Source organism: Athene noctua, chromosome 6, assembly GCF_965140245.1.
Source record: "Athene noctua chromosome 6, bAthNoc1.hap1.1, whole genome shotgun sequence".
NCBI lineage: Eukaryota > Metazoa > Chordata > Aves > Strigiformes > Strigidae > Athene > Athene noctua.
The window spans coordinates 12,216,627-12,239,589 of NC_134042.1; the positions used below are offsets into that span (position 1 = coordinate 12,216,627).

The 22,963-nt window shown below is 39.7% G+C and overlaps 1 protein-coding gene across 1 annotated transcript; it reads right to left on the reverse strand.

Annotated features, from left to right (window-relative positions):
• Positions 1-1,098: 1,098 nt before the first annotated feature.
• LOC141961772 (cytosolic phospholipase A2 epsilon-like) lies at positions 1,099-22,963 on the reverse strand. Its single transcript, XM_074909088.1, has 21 exons — positions 22,937-22,963; positions 22,575-22,658; positions 19,872-19,944; positions 18,948-19,084; positions 17,596-17,727; positions 14,624-14,664; positions 14,138-14,180; positions 13,332-13,395; positions 12,573-12,739; positions 12,316-12,408; positions 11,911-11,948; positions 10,629-10,764; positions 9,052-9,188; positions 7,217-7,439; positions 6,432-6,546; positions 5,447-5,584; positions 4,839-4,946; positions 4,179-4,370; positions 3,487-3,653; positions 2,514-2,694; positions 1,099-1,350 (listed from the first exon to the last, which is right to left on the reverse strand). The coding sequence occupies exons 1-21, from the start codon at positions 22,961-22,963 to the stop codon at positions 1,130-1,132; spliced, it is 2,517 nt and encodes an 838-aa protein (XP_074765189.1). The 3' UTR covers positions 1,099-1,129.

Below are 22,963 nucleotides of genomic sequence, written 5' to 3' on the forward strand. Positions count from 1 at the left end.
TTTAATGTGATTATGCATGGGTACTTAGTATTTGAAAGGTAGCTATTACACTGTATGTATATTGATATATACAAGAGAAAATACGATCTAAGAATGACCAGTTAAATATATTTTCTTAAACAAACATTTATCTCAAATGAATATGAAAATCTCATGAACACTCCTCTGTGTTTTGGATAGCTGTGAGAATAAAACTGTAGCAGCAACTATACACTGACCTTCATAACACTGCAGAAGTCAGATCTGGTTGTCACAAATTTTGTTGCCATCGCAAACACCTGTGAGCTCGCAACAGATTAATAAATGAGGACATGGTTATGGCCAAAGGCTAGGCTGTTAAAACTGTTTTTCCAAACACACTAAGTGTAGGATTTGAAACCTTAACTACTACCCTCAGCTGCAAATTCTATTTGTTAGGCAATAGTTCAGAGAGTTCAGCAAAAATGGATGCAGTCGGATGATTTTTATCAGACAGCTGGCAGAAAAATCAGGATGTTGTGTGTTGATAATTCTGGGGTAGTCCATCAAAAATACAGACTCAGTGCAATGACAGGCAAGCAAATTCACTGAAGGTCAGTCTTCTGCCTAACAGATGGATACTAAGAAAACAGAAGACATCATGTGCAGTTTCATTCTTTAATTATCAGTCTTCTTTCCCCTGGTGCAAACATTTTTGGTATATGGTTTACTCCGTGCAGTCACAAGCAGAGGTCTGTGAACAAGGCAAGGCTTTTCTTGATCTTTGCTTTGATCCCTGGTTCAAAGACCACATACCACCAAGATTTGTATCCAAGTCTGGCACAGACTTTTGTGAGGTTGAAATCTCATTGTTATATGGCTGTATATCCAAATAGGACCCGATAGCTCGACAACTGCCTTTCCATTCCCTAAAGTAGTGAAGAGAAATTTTTAAAGTAATCATAATTTTCCAATTACTTTAATGACAGAACCAGCACTAATCCTCACACACAGTATTGAATAAAACACATAATTTTGTATTTTAACAATCTAACTTGGATGTTCATTCTGTATGGATTCATGTTCCCTGAATATTTATTATTCCATTACCAAAACATTTGTATATCTCCTCCTGATGAGATTCATCAAACTTTAAGAGAGTTTAAGATGACTAAGGTGACGAACACTTTTTAAACTTCTTCTTTCGTTCCACTGCAGTTCTCAAAGCCTGAAGAATTAAGTGTTTATTATTCAGGATGTTGTAGCTGCAGAGGTTCAGCAACTTGTTGAAATTCTCTTCAGTATATGTAAGTAGACCAGTGCCATAGGGAGCAATACAGTTAGACACATCTACTCTTCCCTGCTCCATCTCTGCAGGACTGCGCTCCACATCTGAAATGAGAACATAGCAAAGTTCAATACATCAGTGTTACTGAGATGAAAGACTCCTACCAGGCAAAGAAAAACACACAGTAACAGCCACAATAAACTCAGTTCTCTCAGGGAAATAGTTCAAAATTAAATTACTGTATAAATGCTACATCTGCTGCACTAAAAATCCACTATTTCGCTCCCTGAGTACAGTCACAGCTGATCCAGAACTGACTGGAAGAACAACTTTTCCATGCAAAATGCTTTCCTCTCTAAATTGAAGTTTTCCATCAGAATATTTCACTTCTGCAGATTTGGAATTTTGTTATTTGAACTTTTCCACTGGGTACTGAGATGACAGCTCCTTATCTAGCAACTGGCAGAAAATGACACCAGGAAGCTCCTGGATTGGTAATCCTCCCTCTCAAGTGGCTGAGATTTTAAGCACATGCAGCAGTACAAATATGATGATGAGCTACGTGAAATCTTTTCCAGTAAGTTAGTACATGGATTTTTGTTCTGTTTTTGAGGAAAGTGTCCTGGACCATGCTAAATTAGCAACAAGAAAATCAGGGTTGATGCACGTAAAAGTATTTGTAAACTGAAACTGAATTTGCCAAGTAGTTTTTCTGATGAAACAAACAAATCACTATTTATTCTATTGCTGAACTAGAGAAAAGAATCTGGCAACTTTTCAAAAATAACAGATACCAAAGCAGCTTGTTATCTTGCTAAAGCCTTTGCTTCATTATATGTTTTCAACACTTTCTATTCTCAATTTCTTTTTTCATGTTAACAAAGTAATGAGAGGATTCTATCTTTATTAACAAAGGAAACACAGTATCTCATTACAAGACTGTTAAGTGACAGTGTTAGCTACCAGTGGATATAACATAATAGCTGCCTCCTGTCCTTCATTATCAAAGCAACAGAAACGGTCCCAGATGATAGATAAGGGGTTTTGCCTCATCAAGCTACAGCTATTCATGCTTTTAATTTTGAAACTCTTCAGTTCAGTCCCTGATTAGTTGGCCAACACTACATCAATCACAACAGGACTGGGAATATGATAATTTAGCCAAGTAAGAAGCTTGCCAGTCTCTTGTTTTAGAAGAGGAACAAATTCAGTGGGTAAACTGGATGTGACAACCTCAAAAAATGATTGATTAATGCTGTTAACTTACTTGGTGCCTTGTATTTTTGGAAGGTATCACACACCAGTGGGAAATAGGCCAAGACTGGTGCCTCTAAGCTGTCCTCAAACACATAGCATTCCTTCAGGTGTTCCCGGTCTTCCTGGCTCAGCTCCGTGCTGGGAAATGGGATCCCATGCTCCAAACAGTACTCTGAGAATAGGTCCAGTGGCTGGTTCAACAAAGAGAAGAGTTGCAACACAGAGGTTGAAATAAGGCTACCAAGCCATACTTATGTTTACAAATAAGGCTAACCATGCACTGAAACAAGCATACCCTCCTGATTTTAACATATTTTAGGTAACAGAAATTTGGTTGATTTGCTAACACTGTACATTAAGGCAAGATTACTGATTTCTGAAATTTATACAAAATTCAGATCATTTTTGTAATTTAGTGGGCACAATAGAGGATTTGGACCAGGAAATTTTGATTACACATGGTATCTCAGATCACAGGTTCTTGCATGTTTGCATTCAGGGCATCTAGCAATTAATGTCTTTGTGTCCTCCTACAAAGAGATCACATTAATTTCAATCATATACACCCCTCAGTGTTTCTTCAAACATGGCAGAACAAAAACCTGATTGAAACTTATGCTAACACCAAGAGTCAAACAAAAGAAAAAGTCCAAATTTTCATTCAAAAATAGCAGAATTATGTATTAACTAATCACACTGTAAAACTTAACTAACTACTGAGGAACTTGGTACCAGAATGACAAATCCACACAGATACACAGAATAGGTAATATTTTATGTGTCTGTGTCCAGGTGTGTGTCCCAGAAAGCAGCCAAATATAGCCCCAATAAAGACAGGGACATTATGGTCATGGTGTTGAATAGTAACACTGATATGATCATTTAACTTAGTAAAAATCAGACCATTTTCTGAAAAAAAGAGAAATGTGGTAATTCAGCTGCTGGAGTCATACAGATAAAGAATCACTATTTTAAAACGTCACCAGAGTCTGTGATCCCCCGCTGTAATTTAAATGCAAAATGACATCCACTTTCCTCTCTGGTCTCAGAACAGGTGGGCAGCTGGTGTTGATGAAGAAAGCTGTATCTACCAGCTTGAGGTAGTCACCCATTTCATTCAGCTGATTGGGAGAAGAATCCAGCACTGTGTCTGAAAGTCAAAAACTTACATTATCAATTGATTACTTCAGAAACAAGTCCAGTTTTTTCCAAATCAGCATAACAAGAAAGAAAAGACAGCCCAGACTTACATTAGTCTTTGACACAAAGCCCACAGTTAAATATTTGTCTTTGACACAATTTTAGCATCTACAGCTCAACTCTGAGATCAGTAAGAAGGAGCAGTTCTGAGACTCAGCTTCATTTGAAGTCAGATATTAAGCTGCTTTTTCAACTCATGTAAATTTGTGGCTGTTTAACTTCAGTGGAAGCTCTAAGTCATTCTTTTACGGCTCTTCCTAGGAAGAACAGAATTCAAGCAAGCCTGCTGTGGCTTCTCAAAACAAGACCAGCAGTAAATCATCTGGGGCTCAGCAAAACCAACTCCACAGACATATTAATCAAATATTACTAATCAAAATTTGCCTTTATGCTAAAGCTTATCAAATTTTTGTCCTCAGCAAGTATCAGCACTCAATTCACCTTCAAAGAAGCATCCAAAATAACTTACTATTACCTTTCCACATGCAAAAGCTCTCATTCCCTAAATACTTCTTATGTAGCTGCAAGCCCTTGAGGAAATTATGGTAAGTTGAAACCACCGGGCGTCCGGTCATCATTTCTCGAAGAGTAGTGGAAAGGTAACCTTTGGGAATGGATAAGGAAGTTGTCTGTTCATGAGGCTTCTTGGGCAGAGCAGGGTGTTCCTCTGTAAGATGAATGAGAAGAGGGTATATATCTGCATTTGCTTAGAGTGTTTCTCTGACAGTCATAACAACAAAGAAAAAGGGGCTGGGCAGTCAAGCCACCATGGTCTCATCTGTGATGGAGCGCAGACACCAACATGCAGACTGTTCTGGGCAGAGCTGGGTTTCAGTGTCATAGCATCACCTTGTTGTTACCTGCCTGCCCTCTCCCTCCCCAAAGGACTCATGGTAACACTCTCGTGACTAACAAAACCCCCCAGGGATGTTGGCACAGTGAGCAGCACCATGTTTTTTCCTGTTTTCCAGCACAATTGTTTCTCTCCTGTTTTTCCTTCATTCCCAAAGGCTTGGTGTCCCCTAACCCAGAAATAGGATACAAAACCAAATTCTTTACCAAATGTTATGTTTCACATTTCAGAGAGGTATGAAGACAATGCAGATGCAAATGAAGAGTAATCCAAGTAACTAACCAATGTCATGCTCAGTGTCTCGGGTCCATCTGTGCCAGAAGCTGTCTGAATGACCCGACAGGTAGACAGCGTCCATAAAATTCTGGGAAAATATATTACTCCATGTGCCTTGAGAGTTTAAATTAAAAAAAAAAAAAAAAGCCATACTTAACACCGTGTAAAATTTTTAGAGCACAGCTATGGCAACCTACTTAGATTCAGTCCCTGTGGCTGTTAAGTTATCACTGTTTTAGTCACCAAATATTGTTATTTTTAATATAAATATCAAAGGCCATGCCATTCCACATAACGTAAGGATTATGACTAGGCCATTTTAGAGACTCTGCTGTTTATAAAAGTCAGACTGTGACTTTAAATACTTCAGAAATTCATTTCTAATGTGTGTATTCTGTTTTGGTCTAACTTAAGAAGTTCAACAAATTAATTGTATTTGTCTCAAGAATTTGCTTCCTCTTTTGTCGCTTTTGGCTGGTTCCTTTGAGATTTAAATTGCATCAGATACTGGTACACTAGCAATGCTACTTGCAGACCAGTAGTTATTAGGTGACAATTTTGCATAGCCAACTACATGGTTATAAAATTGATGTTTTTCTGGGATAGTAAATCACCTTCCAAGAAGCAGATGTGGGACTCTGGGATCTTCTTCATCAGGTGGCCCATGAAGAACTCGCTACCAAAATCCTCTGAACGAACAAAGGCCCCATATTTCAAGAAACCCACCTCATAGGGAGTGAACTCCAACCACTCTGCAAATAAGGCATCAAGAAGGACTTACTGCAGGCATCTGAACACATCTTAAAATAACAGCTTACAGAATCAAGTTCAGGTCCATTTCTGTACCAGGAAGCAAAAACAGGGGCTGGAAAACCACTGATTGCACAAGATGTAGTGCTTTTAGTTCTTCTGAGTCAGCAGTGACACTAGCTACCATTCATTCTTATACTCTAATAATCACTGCCTGGGGAAGCTAAAATAACTGACCAAAACCCACCCAAATCTTGGCTGAACACAGTGGGACTGCAGATTGTGTCAAGAAGCAGACAGATGATCATGTTCAGTTGTAGAACCTCCTGCTTCATTTGGGCCAGAAAACACCATGGAAATAGTAACCAGCGTCACTGATCAGGGCACAGAGTGCTGTCCCTCCTCAGACACCTCTCTGCTTGCTGGGAGCTGCCTCCTGCTCCCACCCCTTTCCACATCTCCTCTTCTCCTCCCTTTCTTGCCCTCCTCCCCCAGCTCTTCAGAGCTCTCCTGGACTACTGCTGCCTGGGCAGGAACCCCAGCAGCTGAAAGACGCTGGGAGGAATAGGTGGGGATGAGAGAGAGAATGAACATCAGCAGTGGCTCTCAAGGCTGCCAGCAAAAGGCATCTCCACCCCTCACAGGGCAGTGTCTTTGCACAGGTATCTCCCTACCATAGCATTAGGATGCATGTTTTTCACCCAAGTCCAAACCCAGATGTGAAGACAGGGGAAAAGAAATTATTTAAATGATTTTTTTATCTTGGACTTACAGTAAAAGCTTCTGGCATTCAGCTGGCATGAAAAGAAAAATCCTTACATTTATAAAAGTATGTATAATAATCATTACCTTTAAAATCCAAAGTGCTAAAGTCATCCTTGACATTGAGGGACAGGTATATGGGCAGTGGATTCTGCCCCTGATTTACTGCCAGTTGTTGATCAGAGAGTCTGTGAGTACTTCCCTGTTTATAAAGAGCAGAAGTCATTGTAAAACATGAACACGATGCATGGCCTTAATATGGTATGTAAGCATGGACTATCAATGAAACATCTCCTAAACCTCAGCAGATTTTGTTCCGTTTACTTCAGATGTTTGACCACCCAAATGTGATCAAGTGTTATCCATTAACAACCTTTGCCAAAGCATTATCACTGATGCTTCTGAGAATTTTGGAATGGGTGATAGAGCAAAAATGTAAGAAACTTGTCTGTGCAGTCACTAGGATACGACTTGCTTTAAGGAAAGATAAAGATATTTAGCTACCTTGGAGGTATTGCAGATAAAAGTCTACCAGGGCCCATTCATTCAATAAAGCTTTGTTTGCTGGCATGGCTATATATTGCTATGCCTGAACTTAGCTCTGTCAGTGCCACCTCTCCTTTGTATGTTACTAAAATGCTCATTTGTTCTAAAGTTAAAGATGGAAAATCAGTTCCATTAACACCCTGACTTTTTACATGCTCAGACATTTCCCCTAGATGCTTACACTTTAGTCTTACTGTGGTATTTTTCTTCTAAAAAGCCAAGGAAAGACCCCTCAGAAGTTTTGAGAGCCTTTCCTATAACTGAATCCAGAACTTTAGACATGAAAAGTTAGAAATACTCTGGAATAAGTGATGGATATATAATACCTGATGATGTAACATACAATCAACGAAGAGTCCCCATAAATCTGTAAAGGACAGCTTATGCCCCTCTTGCTTTCTTTCACAAAGCTCCTTTTCATAGTATTTCATATGATCCAATGAGAAACACTGCAGTTTGCTCTTGATCACATGTTTCCTGATATCACCAACTGGCTCCCTGAGATCCTTCTGTGACCAATTTGCATCTTCATATAACTTTGCCATGGTCCTGGTAAAATGAAACATACCGACATACCGTAGTTCATCACTTGGTACACTACAATTCATGGGCTTATACCCCACATAAGTATTTTGTTTCAGGATACAAGAGGCTCTCACCCTTCAACTTTACCTTGGAAGAGCAGTTCAAAGCTGAGGTAGAATTTAGACTATAAAATGATATTTTTGCTGCAGGGATACATTCAAAATCATCCTATCTTGTTTGTTCTTAGAATCAGAAACATAATAAATCAACACCCATAACTTAACACAGCTTTTACTAGAATTACCCTTCGATTGTCCAGGTTCAAGCCACAGCTTCTGTCTGAGGCCAGTTCCCTCAGCTGCTTCAGATGCTGTGTGAAACATTAAGCAGGAGTTTAGCAGCAAACATTGTCCTGGACAAGTGCAAGAGCTCCTCACCTTGGGCACGCAGCCTCTTGGCACACACAGGGCAAGTCTGCCTGAGATTTCAGTTCCCAAAGTTCAAGCAGATTCCAGTCATCCCTTCACACCCCCACCCCACTTGTTCCAGTTCTGTCTCATGTATCTTTTTAGAGCAGCCCTCCAGAGCCAAAACATTTTAAAGCCCGAGACCCCTGCTAGTCATGCAGGGCAGTCAACATCGTGTGGATGACACTCTTTGTTTCTCAAGGCTTTTCTTTTAAATTCTCCTGTCCAGAGCTGCGTAAGAGTTGAGCCAAATATTACAAGAGAATTTCTGAAGTGTTACATGGAAGATAACCCACGAGACTTACAAGGGAGGGGAAAAGAGTATTTCCCTACTTTCATTTCCTCATTGCTCTCAAGCACACTTGGGGATCAGGTCTGCATCTTTTTCAGAGATTCTAGTCCCCAGGACTCCAGCTGCATTTCTTCTCTTGCACATCTGCAGCATCTTCCCTGACTTGTGATTAATATCTCACTCGCCTGCACTGGCAATCAAAAGGTTTACTTCTTCCCCAGGAAGCAATCCCCATTTCTTTCATTCCCAAGGAAATGCTAGCTTTTTGGCCTAGCAGACCCTGTTCAGTCCCTTGTAGATAGCCATAAATAACCACTTTTCATTCCAAGTGAAACACCAAGACACCTCTACCCCGCATCTTAACATAGAAATCTTTTCTGACAGGTAACTGGGAAACGAGAAATGAAACCAAGTCATACAGAATTTTCACCAAAAAATAAACACATTTCCCACCCATTCTCTGTGCCAGATGCTGAGTTTATGACAAAAACAAGTCCAGCACCCAGGAGAACCCATAATGCATGGCATGGCAGAAAGGCACATATTTGAACAGCCATTGGTGGGTTTGTCACCTACACCGAACTGCGGGGAGATACAGGTAAACCATACTGGCTTGTGCTCTTTTCTTTTAGTTTCTGTAAACACTTTTGTGCAATTATAGAAATACAATAGTTCTCACTCAATTTTTTTCTTGTAGCTAGAAGAAATAAGGGCTACAGCACTAAGTGGTGCCATGAAATGGATGAGCACCAAGAGAAAGCCAGGTCCCAGCATCATGCTGAATAAAATTTGTCTGCAATACAATATGCTTCACCAGGTTATCACTCTGCTAACACAAAGCAGAGTGCTTTGCAAGCACTTGCTCAACCCTTCTTACCATGTTGTGGCAGATAAACCACTGATGTATGAAACACAGTCCAAAACACCTAATTCCTGGAGAGCCAGAAGGCTGCCAAACATAGCTGTCATGGACCGCATTCCCCCTGCGGTGGTCACGACTGCCACCACCGGCACCTGCGCAACACACAAAGGCACAGAGTCATTCATCACCAGACAAAACAGAGAAGTGATGGGTATGCAGGTAAAGTAACAACACCACCCTGATTCGGGTAGGTTTGGATTCAATTCACCCTCTTCATGGCAGTGTGTTTGAGTTGTGTATGCTTTGGTGGGACTCGGTGTGTGCTGAAAGTATCTTCCTGATCAGTGATGCTCTGGTAAGTCAGAAGCTGTAAGTACAGCTCTTCTAAGCATAATCTATTTTCAGATTTGTAAAGAGTCTTTTCTGGATGTTTTTCAGTTTTCCTCACGTCTTTCCCTCAAAACACATTTTAAAATCCTCAGTATAACAGAGGTCAGAGGAGTAAAGCATCATTCTTGTTTCCTCTAAGTTTATATACAACATTTACTATTCTCCAGGCAGATGGTGCCGAACTTACAGATTTTAACATCCTCTTCATTACCCAGTTTACCTTCCCCTCCCCTGATATCAATGCTATATGTAATTTGGTCTTACTTTCCTGAGGCATGCAGCAGTTCCGTTAGCCATCCTTCCTTTGCCCCATAGATAGCACTTAAAAACTGAGACAACATATTTATTCAGTTTTAGGAACATATCTTGCCACTACCATTAATCCTGTCTTCATTGTATTTTACCATCTACTTGGGGGGTTGTTCTTTGTTTTTTAATTAATATGACTCAGTAACCCTTTATTCTCATTTAACACTAACAAGTCCTATTCGACTTGTTATTTAAGTTCATAAGCACTGACTTGGCTGACAAGTGCTGTCCTGCACACAGCATCAAGGGATGGGTGTGCTGGGAGCCAAACAGAGCAGTGGAGGAAATCCCACACAGGCACATTCTTCCAGTTGCAGAAGAATGTGTCTCCCTGACTCTTGCTGCAAGCATCACAGCCCCATAACAGGCCCATTACTGTCCTCCAGTAACAGAGCAGCTACCTCTGAGTCCAGGGATCCCCAGGAGAGGAGAAAGCAAGAGGTAACACACCAAAAACGACACAAGATGGATGTTGATGTACCTGCATGGTGAGAGTCACAGCCTTCCTCTCTGAACCTTGTGTAGCAGCAGAGAAGGGGAGAGGTGCCAAACTGAGGAGAAATGGTCTCAGTCCAAGCAACCAAATTTCACCAAGCTTGGCTATACATACATTCATCTCAACAAATTTGTTCTTTGAGTGCCTCTGAGTGAAGATGGAGGCTGGCAGAGAATAAAAGCTATAACTGACATCCTGACAGTTCCTCTTGGATTGGATCCTCTGTGCCAAAAATTCCTGGATATGGTCTTAGGTTCAAGTGACAATCTGGCCTATACATTTTATTCTAGAAGATATGGAAGAGCTATATGGGTAGTCATGCAAGTACCTCACATCCACTTCATTCAAAGTGGGAGGGACAGAATACTTTAAGTTCCCAAGATGCTGTCCCACATACCTCATCCTCCTGCAGGTCTTCATCTAGATGAAGAACATTTTTCAGGGCAGCAGCAACCACCTTCTTCCTTTTACAAATGAAATCCTGCTCCTCTGTGCACAGATCAAACCCCAAACGCAAATCTAAACTCTTGCAACTAGAGCGTAAGAACAGAACAAGACACATTAACTATAAAGCCATTTCTAGAGCCACTGCTTGAACTACCAAGCACAGTCATCAACAAAAATAAACCAGTTTAAAGAAAGGCTACTTCCATGCACATGAATATTGCCCTGTGCAAATTAAAGCAGGTATATGGATATCACAGACCCTGTATTTCTGTCTTCCTGTGGAGATTTTAGACCAGAACCATGTCCTGAACTATTTTAAGCAATCATGAGGAAGTTAAATGAATCAAATTCTCTGCTGATGAAAAACAAGGAACTTAAATGAATTCAAGTTGTTTCATTTTGAGCTCTGAAATTTGGACACCTCTTCATGTTGTCTTGCTATGTATGTCTTTCCTGAAGAGCAGAGGGGGCCCAAGCAGTCACTTAAACTTAATACACTTTAGGTAAAATGTCCCTAATATCGTGTTAGGCTTATCTCTAGTAAGAATGTGTGCTGTAAATACTTGAGTCAGAAGATGTCTCTTCAGTGTATCCCTTACATGATTACAAACATCATGTGCACCGTTAATTCTATAACTTCTATTTTCACAGGGCTACTGTTTCAGGGGGGTTTCAGCCAAACGGTTATTTTGTCCCTTCTGTGACCCATAATTAATATTCAGTAAAAACCTCTAATTTATCATGTCTGCAGTTAGTGCTTGCAATGTATCTAACTAATCAGTAGGGGGTAATGTTGCCCTTCGGAAAGTCACTGCAAGCCAGTCAATAAATTACTGTCCACGTGTTTCATTGAAAAACGACCTGCAGAGGACTGGTACATGCATAACAGTGTTAAACACATGTTAGAAAGGTGTTACACAGAAACCTGTATGTATTATAGATAAAGGTTATGAGACAGAAATTCTTAAGCATCAAAATTAGGAAGAGTCAACATTAGGCATAACATTATGACTGGTTATAACCCATACCTACCCCCTATTCCATGCTGAACTCTTACTGACAATTTAAAAACATGTATAACTTTAAGGAAGACTAAAATATGGGGAAAGGTTAATAATGTTACAATCTTTTTTCCTGCTTTTGAAATGACCTAGTTTAAGCTGTAGTTGGCTTTCCTCTAAAGACAATACTATGAAAGGACAGGAGATAGCCAAAAGAAATAAGAGATTTACCTGTCTTTTTCCTTCACAGACACCTCATAAGATTCACCCTGAGAATCAAGAATGAAAACACCATAAATTTTAATTAGAATTGAAAGTTTGCAAAAGCAAGTTTTACAGTATTAGAAATTATTCAGATATATAGTCTAATGATAAATCTTTGGTCTCTTCTCAGGCCTTCTGCACACAATTATCACTAGGATCCTGCTTTTAAAATACTTTTAAAGCAATCAGAAATTATGAACAGGCTAATTTTTCCCCTGAATAATAGTTATATTTTCAAGTGTATGCAGATCTGAGCACACATATAACTCAGCTAGTATTCTTTTAATATCAAAATTAATAATGAACTGGGTATTACATAGATATAGCTTACACTTGTTGAAATAATTCCAAATGCTCTCAAATGTTACTCACTCTCATCACGGTCACTTCCTTTCCCAGATCCAGAGAATGGAGAGGCACAGCCAGGGGACTACTTACATCCACTTCCCTCCTAGCTGAGCCATGCTGAATTAAAATTGGAAAAAATATATAACATTTTATATATATATAACAACAAGGAGAATATTATTTACAATCCATAGGTACAAATCTATGAGAGAAAGGCTAATTCATTCTGCTTGTCCCAAAAGTTACTTCAGCTGTTATCACCACCCACAAGCAAAACATACACCACAGAAGTAATGCTCCTTTGGCCGTGTCATGTGCAGTCTGGGTTGACTGTGTTTGACATAGTGGAACACAGTGCTTTCACCACTTCCCCGTCTGCAGCAAGGACCTATGGAAACATCCTGAGTTTCTTCATAGGATCCTTTCACTGTGAACGTGAAATCTCTCCCTAAGAAAAAGAAGCAAACCACAGAAAAACATTAACTTTATCAAGCCCTGAAAAATAACAAATAAAAATGCCCCAAGTAAAGTTTGAGCCTTAGTGCAGTCAACATTACTTTGGGCCACAATGTTTTTCCTCCCCCATAACCAGTGTGAGCAAGGGCCAGACTGAATAAGCAGCAAAAGGCCAGTGCAGCATTGCAACTTCTCCCCTGCCAAGCAGCAGAGAGCATGTGTTAGACCAACAGATGCCACTAGCAGCATTCACACCCCCTGAGTTTCCACCACAGTCTTTCCCCTCCCAATAGTTGTGTGTCTCCTCTTCTACTTTCTGTTCTCATCACTGGTATTTCCATTCCTTCACACTGCAGTGATGTTTCTGAATCTCCCAGCCACCTCCACAGTTTCTCTTCAGCTACAGTCACACCATCTCCAGCAAGTAGATAATTCCAAAAACACCTCCATCCCCAAGAAGCCCCGATACAGAGACTAAAACAGATCAAATATTTGTCTAGATTCAGCTGCACCTCCCATGTCACAAAAAGCAGCAACAATATTTAAATACTTAAATATTTAGATATTTAAATCAATAACCTCACTTTTGTAAGGGCTCTTCGTTTTTGTTTCATTCACATGTACTTCCAAACAGGAAACTTCACGAGACTAGAAGAAATAAGCAATAAAATCACCCATCACAGAAACAGTGCAGGATCCTCACTGAGGATCTAGGGGTCCTGTAGAAACACCAGGTTTGGCCATGATGTCCTGTGAACATGAAGAAATCAGAGAGGCTGATTTTCTTGTATAATTCACACAAGCAATACTGTGGTCAAGGGAGCTAAGGTGATCTGTCCCATGACATTTAAATACCATTCAATCCCCAACAGTTAACACAAGAATCTTTTCTCCTCATCTAGGCCATGCTTTAACTTTTGTCCACAGAATAGTGAGCTGAAGGATACCTACAATTCTGCAGAACAACTGGACAGATGGGCCTGTAATACCTTTGGGATGAAGCTGAAACTTCCCAAGAGAGTGCTGCCTAGGAGGAAGTACCAGCACAGGAGCATCACACAGTACTTTGGACATGGTGTGAAAAGGGCCTTCAGCTCCAAGGTAGACATTCAGTAATAAACTCTGCAGTGACACTGGATTCACTCCCTTGCCAGGTTTACTGCCATTTCATCAGTGAGCTGCTCATTAGCACTGTGGCAGAGTGCTGGTCCAAGCCTCTCCCAACACAGAACACCCTACAAGCATGACCAAATTCAAAACTTTACAATCACACCTGTGTCTCATCTGAAAAATAGTAAAGGCTACACCTAAAGGCATAGTTCTTCCAACTACATCCTCCAGTTCTACCCTACCATAAGAATATAAGCATAAAAATAAATGAAACACTTACCACTAGTACGCCATTAGTAATGATGTTCTCAGATACACCTGGACTGAAAAGCAAAAAGGAAAAGGTTTATTTAGGGGTGAGAATATGAGAAGTAATCTTTTAAATGCAAATAGTTATCTGAGCTCAGTTTTTCTAGCTGCCAAGTGCCATCAGCACTTCTATCTTTCACCTCTCTCCTGTCCACCGCCAGGTCACAGTCCCATAGCTCCTAGGGACATTCCCTCTTTCTTACCTCCCCTGACCAGCATTACCTCTCCTTAGGCTGAATTACAAAATAAACACCCACCCTCAGCGATAAATAGTGAGACTGTTGCTCAGGAAGAGATTTCACCAGATTCAGGAGAGAAAAGCAACCACAGAGGAGATGCCAAGATGGAATGTGTGAGCACAGGCGCATGGAGCCAATTCTCCAATGCTGCATTACCACTCTCTCTAAAATGCAAAGTTTTCTGATGACAAATTCCATAACATTTAGGCTTTACTCACATGTTTTCCAGTAGAAATTCCACTTCTAGTTCTTCCTGATTCTGAAATTAAGATTTATTTTTCATTCAAGGAAAATGAACAAATAAACTTTTTCCTTTGACAGAGCTCTGATGATTTTTGCATACCCCTTCCTTGCAAGGCTTTGCTATTCCCACACCCCCTGCATCATAATGTAAATGGATGGAGCCTTCTTTGACCACCCTTTAATTTCATATCTCTCCACACCCTACTGTTTACAAACCAACTGTCCCCCCAAGTGGAAAAGGAGAGTATCATGGAAGAGGGGGTGAAGGTCCCATTATTCTTTTTTTAGTGGGATAAGACATGGGTCAATCAGTGCCGAGGAAGGGAGGCATAACAGGTGAATTATGTAGAACATACTTGAGAATAAATGGACCTAGATGGTCAGTATGTCTGGGTTAAAACAAAGGAATTTTAAGAGTATAATGACTAAACATTAAAAAAGGGTGAGAGAAGAGACCAACTTGGAGAATGAAAACTGCCAGTGTGAAGGGAGGAAGAGAGAGAAGACTGAAGCTGTGAAGGGGAATGAGGGAAAGAGCTCACAAGGGCCAAATCAAGATGAGAAAGGGGGAACAGTGTAAGAGCAGGGAACAGCAACAGAGAAGAGTTAACACATCAACAACATAAGAGGAACTGAATAACCGTATTACTTCACTGCAGCCTTTTGCTGGATCAGTATGTATGGGACACAGCCAATCCAGGAAATGACCCACAATAACATATATCACAGATCTTCTTTATCACCCACAGAGGAGAAAACACTAATTAGTGGAAGATATAAATCTCTTCCTGACAAGTGATGGCAAAATTTTTCATTCTTATTCAGAACTAACCTTTACTGCTAAATATCCCTTCTGTCTGGCTGCACAGCATACTTTAACTTTGTGAAGAGACTGTGAAAACCATAACTGGTCTGATAACATAGCTGCCAAGGTAAAATCATCACTACAATGAAGGAGAAAAGTGAGTATTTTTGTATTTGCTAGTTCATGTCAGTAAATGAGACATCTCAGGTGGCTTCTCAGAGCTGTATCTGTGGCATGTAGCTCAGCAGCAGGTGGTTCTGCTTGCCTGTTTCTCCCAAAGTCTCTCTTTCATGAGAATTAGGGTGGTTGCAACGTAACAGAAGGCTGAGGATGGATTTTACAAAGTAGTGACCGTACAGAGATGCAAGACAGACTTTATCAAGCATCAGATTGTGACCAGTCTGTACTATCCAAATTCAGTGATAGTCTGTTCCAACTTTGTCCAAAGAACAGCGTAAAATGTTCCGGAGACCCTGGCTTGTAGCATCTACCTAATTGTACCCGCTTTATGTTCCCATCCTTCTTATGCTGTTGTACACACACTCACACAAATTGTATTTCTATTAGGCCCTATTCACATTTCTGTGGGTGAAAAACCCAGAGCAAAGCAATGGAAAGACGTGTTAGGCCACACAGTGATCAAGAGGCACAGCAGGAAGCAATCCTGATGCCCTGACATTACCCACCCCCCTCCCAGCCCTCCTTCTGAGATACCTTGATAGAGGAAAGACATCATTATGGGTAGAGGTGGCAGTACTGCCTATTATTAAGCTTGCCCAGCATGTTCCATTACTAAGTCACTTTTTTAAAAAAAAATTAACTGTGTTTTAAAAATCCATGTACAGACCATAATCTGTGATGCCTCATGGGCACCTGAGTATGAGTTGTGATCTGACTAAGGATGGCTTGACCGAAACATTCCTGAGATGCTGGTCACCTTGTCTTATCTCCCCAGCTTCCATCCTGCCAAGCCAATGGGTTAAGCCAATGCTGCACACACTTCAGAGCAAACTCATGGCTTGAATCACATCTGAAATTATCTCAGTCATGTAAGGCTTTTTCTAAGAAAGGCTACAGCCATCTGGAGCAGGTATATTGAAATCTTCAGTAAGGATGGACTTTCCAGAAAAGCAGCTAATAAACACTCTCCAAAGCAATAGTAATATAAAAACCAGGCAAGAGTGTTTTTCGCACAGCTTGAAACAGTGATTTAGAAATAAACAGAGCACACACAATTCTTAGAAACTGTAAATTCAAGCCCTTGTCAGAAGTGTGAAAAAAGCCCTGAAGTCTCGTTACTACAGAGCCTCCAAGTAGAGAAGGTGTTATATTTTGCAAAAAGTAATTTGAGTACATATTTTGCTCTCTTAAAAGATGGGTGTGATTTCTCCACCTGTCCTCTCAGCAACTTCACCCACGAAACATTTCATAAGAAACTCTTAATCCTCTCTTTAATACAACAAAACACAAAATTCTTTGAGACATGCAGCAAATAAAACTCCTAGGTCATACACTGACATAAAAGAATAAAATACTGAGGAGAAGAATAAAATACTGAGGAGAAGAATAAAATACTGAGGAGAAGAATAAAATACTGAGGAAGTTCTCAGCAGCTCGTCCTGAGCTGCTGGTTCAGCCCCTCTAAAAGAAATCTGTAACCCTGTAACAAAAGATCATAAACAGACTTTCTGAGAATTTTAAAAAAGAATGAAAGTTGTTTATCAGAAGGAGGAACAAAATTGAGATACTTTCATGAGAATATATAATAATTCATATATAATCATGTTGCCTCAAAGCACAGAACAAAACCTCCAGTGAAGCTGAGAGGAGGTACCCCTAGTGGAGCTACCAACTCCTGCTTTCTCTGTTTTTTTCTGACATTTTTGAAATCTAAAAAAAAAAAAAAAAAATCAGAATAGGAAAGCAGTTTTGCATCTAATTGCAATCACAACAGAGAAGTGACTGTTTCTGACCTCTCCTAAACCCTGAGCATTTAACTTTTTGCTTTACTGAGGACCTTTTAACAAAGTCTTTGTGTGTGAGAACAACTCTGTTTAATTAGATAGTAACTTGGGACAAAATTCTGATCAAGAGTATTATTTTATCTATCCATTTAATTTCACTCATCTTTTCATTTCTCACCTTTGGATTCAACTCAAAATTCAGGTGAACTTTTTCCCCAGGCTGAATTTTAGCTACATCAAAGTGAACAGTCAGAAGCTGGTCATCTGGTGTAAAAGTATCCTCATCGCAGACTGTCAGCTCCAGGATGTTCTGAGGAAATAGCCAGAGAAGGATGTAAATGCTGTATTCTGGGACTACTGTGCCCAAAAGGAAGGTCTGTCAAGAGTCAGCAGCAGGCAGCCCTCACATTGTTCAATGTTGACAGACTCCTGCACAGTGTGGAGCTCAGTTCAGAGTCCCTGTTGCTCAAACTGCAAAGTCAGGGATGAATCCTAGAAGAGGTAAATCATCAGATTTGGCTATGAGCAAAGAGCTCAAAAGAAAGGCAGCATAAGTGATGTGCATGATGGTAATATGCACTGGACAGAATAGAGATTACACTTACTGTTCATCAGATTCTTTCCAGATTCAAAACTACTATCTCGAGAAGTTTTGGCATATCAGGAAAAAGTAATAATAGAAAGCAAACAATGGAAAGTAAAGCACATTAACAAACTCTTTAACAAGATGTAAATTGTAGTGATTCCCCTTGCAATTCCTCAGTTCTTAGACTACCCATAGCAGCATAAGAAGATGCAACACTATTAAGCCACAGGAAGCTGACCCCATGTCTAGACCTTGTATCGCTCACACTCTGACAATCTATTTCTGCTAACTCTATAGATATTTTAAACAGTTTTTTTACAACTGCTCTGGGACAGAAAGAAGCATTCAACTTTATCCCAGATGATCCATAACACTATGAGTTTACACTCAAAGCATGGGATAGACTTGCAATAGAACCATGACTAAGTCAGACATATGGTTTGCTTTCTTACAGCCTAATAGGCTTCTGAAAATATTCCTGTTTAGTGATGAAATAGTTGAGTATTAAAAGATATTTTTTAAATTTTTAGAAAATGGCATTAAGTTATGGTACCTCTTATAATTTACAAACAGCATCACTGTTACTTTATAAAGCAGGTATTACAAGCTCCTGGTAAAACAGCAAAAATGCCTTCATAGTTGCATAGAAGAAAATATAACTAAACCTCTAAAGAGTTTATAAAACCTCCCATCCAATTCATGGGGTTCTAGTGCTTATAAAACGACAGAGATCAGTCAGGGCACCAGAGAATCCATAGCAAGGCTTGCAATACTTACTCGCTGGTAGGAAACAGCATGTCTCATGCTGTCTGATGCTTTCTGTATCTTTCTGTTACCATCCTATTCCTCAGCATAACTGAGGTCAAGGCTCACATAGAGTCTGCAGCAGCAGGCAATGTATGCTTTAGAAAGCATCTGCTCACTATCACAGGTGCAGATCCTACCTTTACTTCACTTTGTATCATAAACTGAAAAGTTTCATTCCAGACAGGGTTTCTGCAGTTGTGTATAGTTCTTGTCCGGGCTTCTTGACATGAAGCTGTTGGCAGCCACAGCTTGATGTAGCAATCAGTTCGGCTCACTGTGTTAACAAAAGGATGCATAACTAGTACAGCAGTACTTTATTATTTCTTTTGCCCAGTCAGGGAATATTTCATTAGACAGGAGGAAAACATTAGAGTTATTTAACTTTTCTATTTGCATTTATGTCAAATCCAAAAAAAAGTCAATTTTAAACCACTAATTCTATTTGATAACAAAAGCCAAAATATTTGGTTTCAACAGTACTGAAATAAAGCATTCTGGCTCTTCTGATTTTTTAGTTCTGTTTTCAAATATTTGCCAGGCTTCAAGCAAATTCATATATGACTTCATTTCCTGAAACTTCACTTTTTCAAAAAAATTAAGAATTTAGTTTTGGGGATTTTTCTGACCTGGTTCTAATTGTAATGCACAAGTCATCCACAGTGATATAGTAGTGAAGACACAAACACAGCAGCACCCAACACAACTACTGATTTTTCCTTTATCTTTCACAAAGGTGTCCCTTTCAGAAGGGAAACCAGCAACCTGTGGATAAAGGAGCACTGAAAAGTTAGGTGAAAGGGAAATATCACAAAGCAGCTGATGAAGGGAAGGATAACTTTTTTCCCCAACATAGAATTTATGTTCTATTTCATTTCTATTGTTAACTGTTTTCTAAATTATTTTAATTGAGTCTAAACAAAAATGAAAACAAATACAATTTCTTCAGTCAAGAAGCAACCTGAGACATAACTGTAATCTAAGCAACAGGTGTGCAAGAGCATCAAATTCAGATGACAGTGATTTTCTTGCTAACCTATAATCATGCCATCAGTGATACTTACACAGATCTGCTTTGCGGAGATTTCTCATGCTTATAATTTTTACAATCAGCCAGAAAAACTGAGGCACTTCTGGCTGCAAAACAATGAGAAAGATAACTTAATTATTAGCAAATAACTCAGATATAACTAACACAGCCTATCCTATAGCATAAGCAAAGGCCATTCTCACATTAATGGTGTGAATATGTTTTAATTTTAATTATTTGAAACAATTTCTGAGAATAGATTCTTTCTTGTTATTTGACACCATATAATGTCAGATTCCATTTATGTTTTCTAACCACTAATGTTTGAGATTAAGTTTTCTAAAGCTGTAGGTTTCGAAGGTTGTTTAATGCAAGGAATAGTAAGAAATATTACAAGATATTTTTCACACAAAAAGCCCCTACATAACTGCCCTTGTAAAAATCCAGCTGCCTTCAAACTACAAGATTTACTCCTCACATTTCAGGCTGAGTGCAGCAGGTTACAGCACAGCACTTCCCAGTGTGCCAGCTCAGGGACCATGGGATGCCTTCCTTCCTCTAGCAGGGACTGCAGCCCATCTGCAATATATTTTTACTGCAGAACAGGAGAAATACCCTCCATTTATAATGCCCTGGTCCAGATATCACTGCTACTGGCCAACCTGGCTGGGGGATACATAACACCGTAACATCCTTCACCATACTGAAATACCTGACTCTTAAAAGGAAATAAACAACTGAAAGAAGGAAGGAAGAAGTGAACACCCCAGTATGGGACTCCAGAGCTTTTCAGTTACACCAGCAGGAGAAAGGCTGAAACCAGAGGCTTGGGGTAAGCATTCTTCCATTTCACACATAGCTCTAGCATTTCAGTGCAAATTGACATGATCTAAGGCAGAAGAAGCTGTATTCATTCTCTTTTTTTTGGCTCTGTGTGACACTAAGATAACCTGCCATCCATAGATAGAGTCTACATTAATCAGGATGAAAAGACTTTATTTACCACAACATGAAGAACTGATATATGTACATAAACCAGGAGCTGGGGAAAAGCCAGAACTGAGTAAGGCATGAATCACAAAAATCTTTAAACAATTTAAGAAAATAGAAAGTTGCAAACACAAACAGAATTACAGATTTGATAGGATGACAGTAAAATTGTCAGTGTGTTAGATTATGCAATTAAACACAAAGAAGCAAGAATAAAAATTATAATTGTATATGAATGCATATAAACCAAAACAACAACAAAAGAAGCACAAATAGGTGATTCAGAATGTCCTGTCTTATTCAGGACTTCTGCATAATAGATTATTTTAAAAATACATTCACAGGGAAAAACCTTGATTTATCAAGGAGAAGCACCAAGGTATAGCAACACATTGACATCCCTCAGTGTAGGGCTCTACAGGGGAATAGCTTGAAGGCTCTGCAACCTCCTCCATTTTTTGTATTCTCCCTCCACTCCCCATCACAAATACAGCAACTCTATACTTGGTTACAAGAAAAACAAGACAGTCTCAAATATCAGAAATACTACATACAGAAACAGTAGCTCCATTAATTAAATCTGAAAGGAGCAATTAAATCTTGAAAGCATCATGATTTCTGAGAAACTGTCTCCTTAGATCCTCCTTGTGTACCTCTTATTTTGATATGCCAGTGTCCTGACAGGAGCAGATTAACCATCTAAAAAGCAGTAAATCACCGGGTTAGATAGATGGTATTTACAGCCCACTGGAAAAATTCTCAGCCCAGTGGTTTTCTCTCAGAAAATGCCATTTGAACAAAAGCAGTAGGTTTGGAAGAAACCCATCAGCCTCAGCAGAAATTTTGGCAGCAATGTTTCTGGAGATAGAATGACAGGAGTAGATGATCCAAACTGCCAAAAGTTCAACTTTTTGTCCCAAATACAGAGGATTAGTTTTTCATCCTCAGCTATAGTACCATCTTTATTCAGGATTTTGGAGAAAATGTATTCATGAGACGGCTGAAATACTAAGAAAATATGCAAACACAAAAGCAAATACTATTCCATAGTGATAGCAGATAGTGAGTTTACTGCTCTCCCAGATCTAGCAGAGCGCCTCACGCTTATGCACTGAATACAGCTAGGGAGAAGATTCAGGAAACTCAGGGGGAAAACACACACATCATAGATTTTTTTTTTTTTTTAAAGTTACAACTAATATAATTTCAACCAGACATTACTCAGAAAAAGGAATAATTGGTTACATATCCAGTATGTACCATATTCAGCACCTTCCAACACCTTTCACCAGTTCAGTTTCATAAAAATTAGCATTCAGAGTTATTTTAAGTGGCAGACACTGAATAATCCATTTTATCTGCTGATTTGCCTCCATAAACAATTAGAAGACTGAGCCTTGGGTGTTATGAGGTACGATGGCTGTCATATAGTGATGTCACAGTAAAGACTAAAATCCAGCTCTCCCGGTTCCTTGCCCAGCATCTAAACCACAAGTTCATCACCTTCCTCACCTTCCCAACCCCTAAGTCATAGTGAATGTTTTCCACTCTAGAGAGCACACTCACAATAGAAACAAATATTCCCTTAACTAACTGTTAAAAAAATATCACCTCTCATAGTAACAGCTAAGCTGAAGGATAGAGGGGAAAGGCTGATGGAAGACTGCAGGTAGCATGTCCACTGCCACTGTTCATACCCCACAGCCCCTCTCCCTGCAACCCAGAAGCTGCCCTCTCTGTACAGTACCTCATCTTCAGGGCTGTGCAGTCTCTCACGATTCCTCCTCCCGATTCCAATCTTCCTGTCTGGGTTTGCTTGGATGAACCGATCCTGGGGACAAGGACCCGAGAGGGGCCAGTGATTAAAGCCAGCAGCCAACAATTCCTAGTTTTCAGTTGCTACTCAGATTTGCCCTAACAATAGCAGGGAGTCCTACCATTACATCTCCATCTCACCAAGACCATCTATCCGCTGCTCTTACTAATAAATCTGCACACTGCAGATCTGTTTAACATTTAAGGTTGAAAATACCCAAGTACTTGCTTTTGATGAAACTCAGCCAAGACAGTCAAACAGATCCACCTGCCCCAGTGCTGATTTTCTCTTACCAAAGGTGAATAAGCTGATGATCCCAT

Bases quoted from the DNA above. Each gene is read 5' to 3' on its own strand.
- LOC141961772 (XM_074909088.1), bottom strand. From the start codon at position 22,963: ATGGGATCATCAGCTTATTCACCTTTG. The intron at 19,945-22,574 runs GTACTGTACAGA...ATTGTTTTGCAG, and splicing joins TGCACAGCCCTGAAGATGAG to CCAGAAGTGCCTCAGTTTTT. The intron at 17,728-18,947 runs GTAGGATCTGCA...CTATTTCCTCAG, and splicing joins TGATACAAAGTGAAGTAAAG to AACATCCTGGAGCTGACAGT.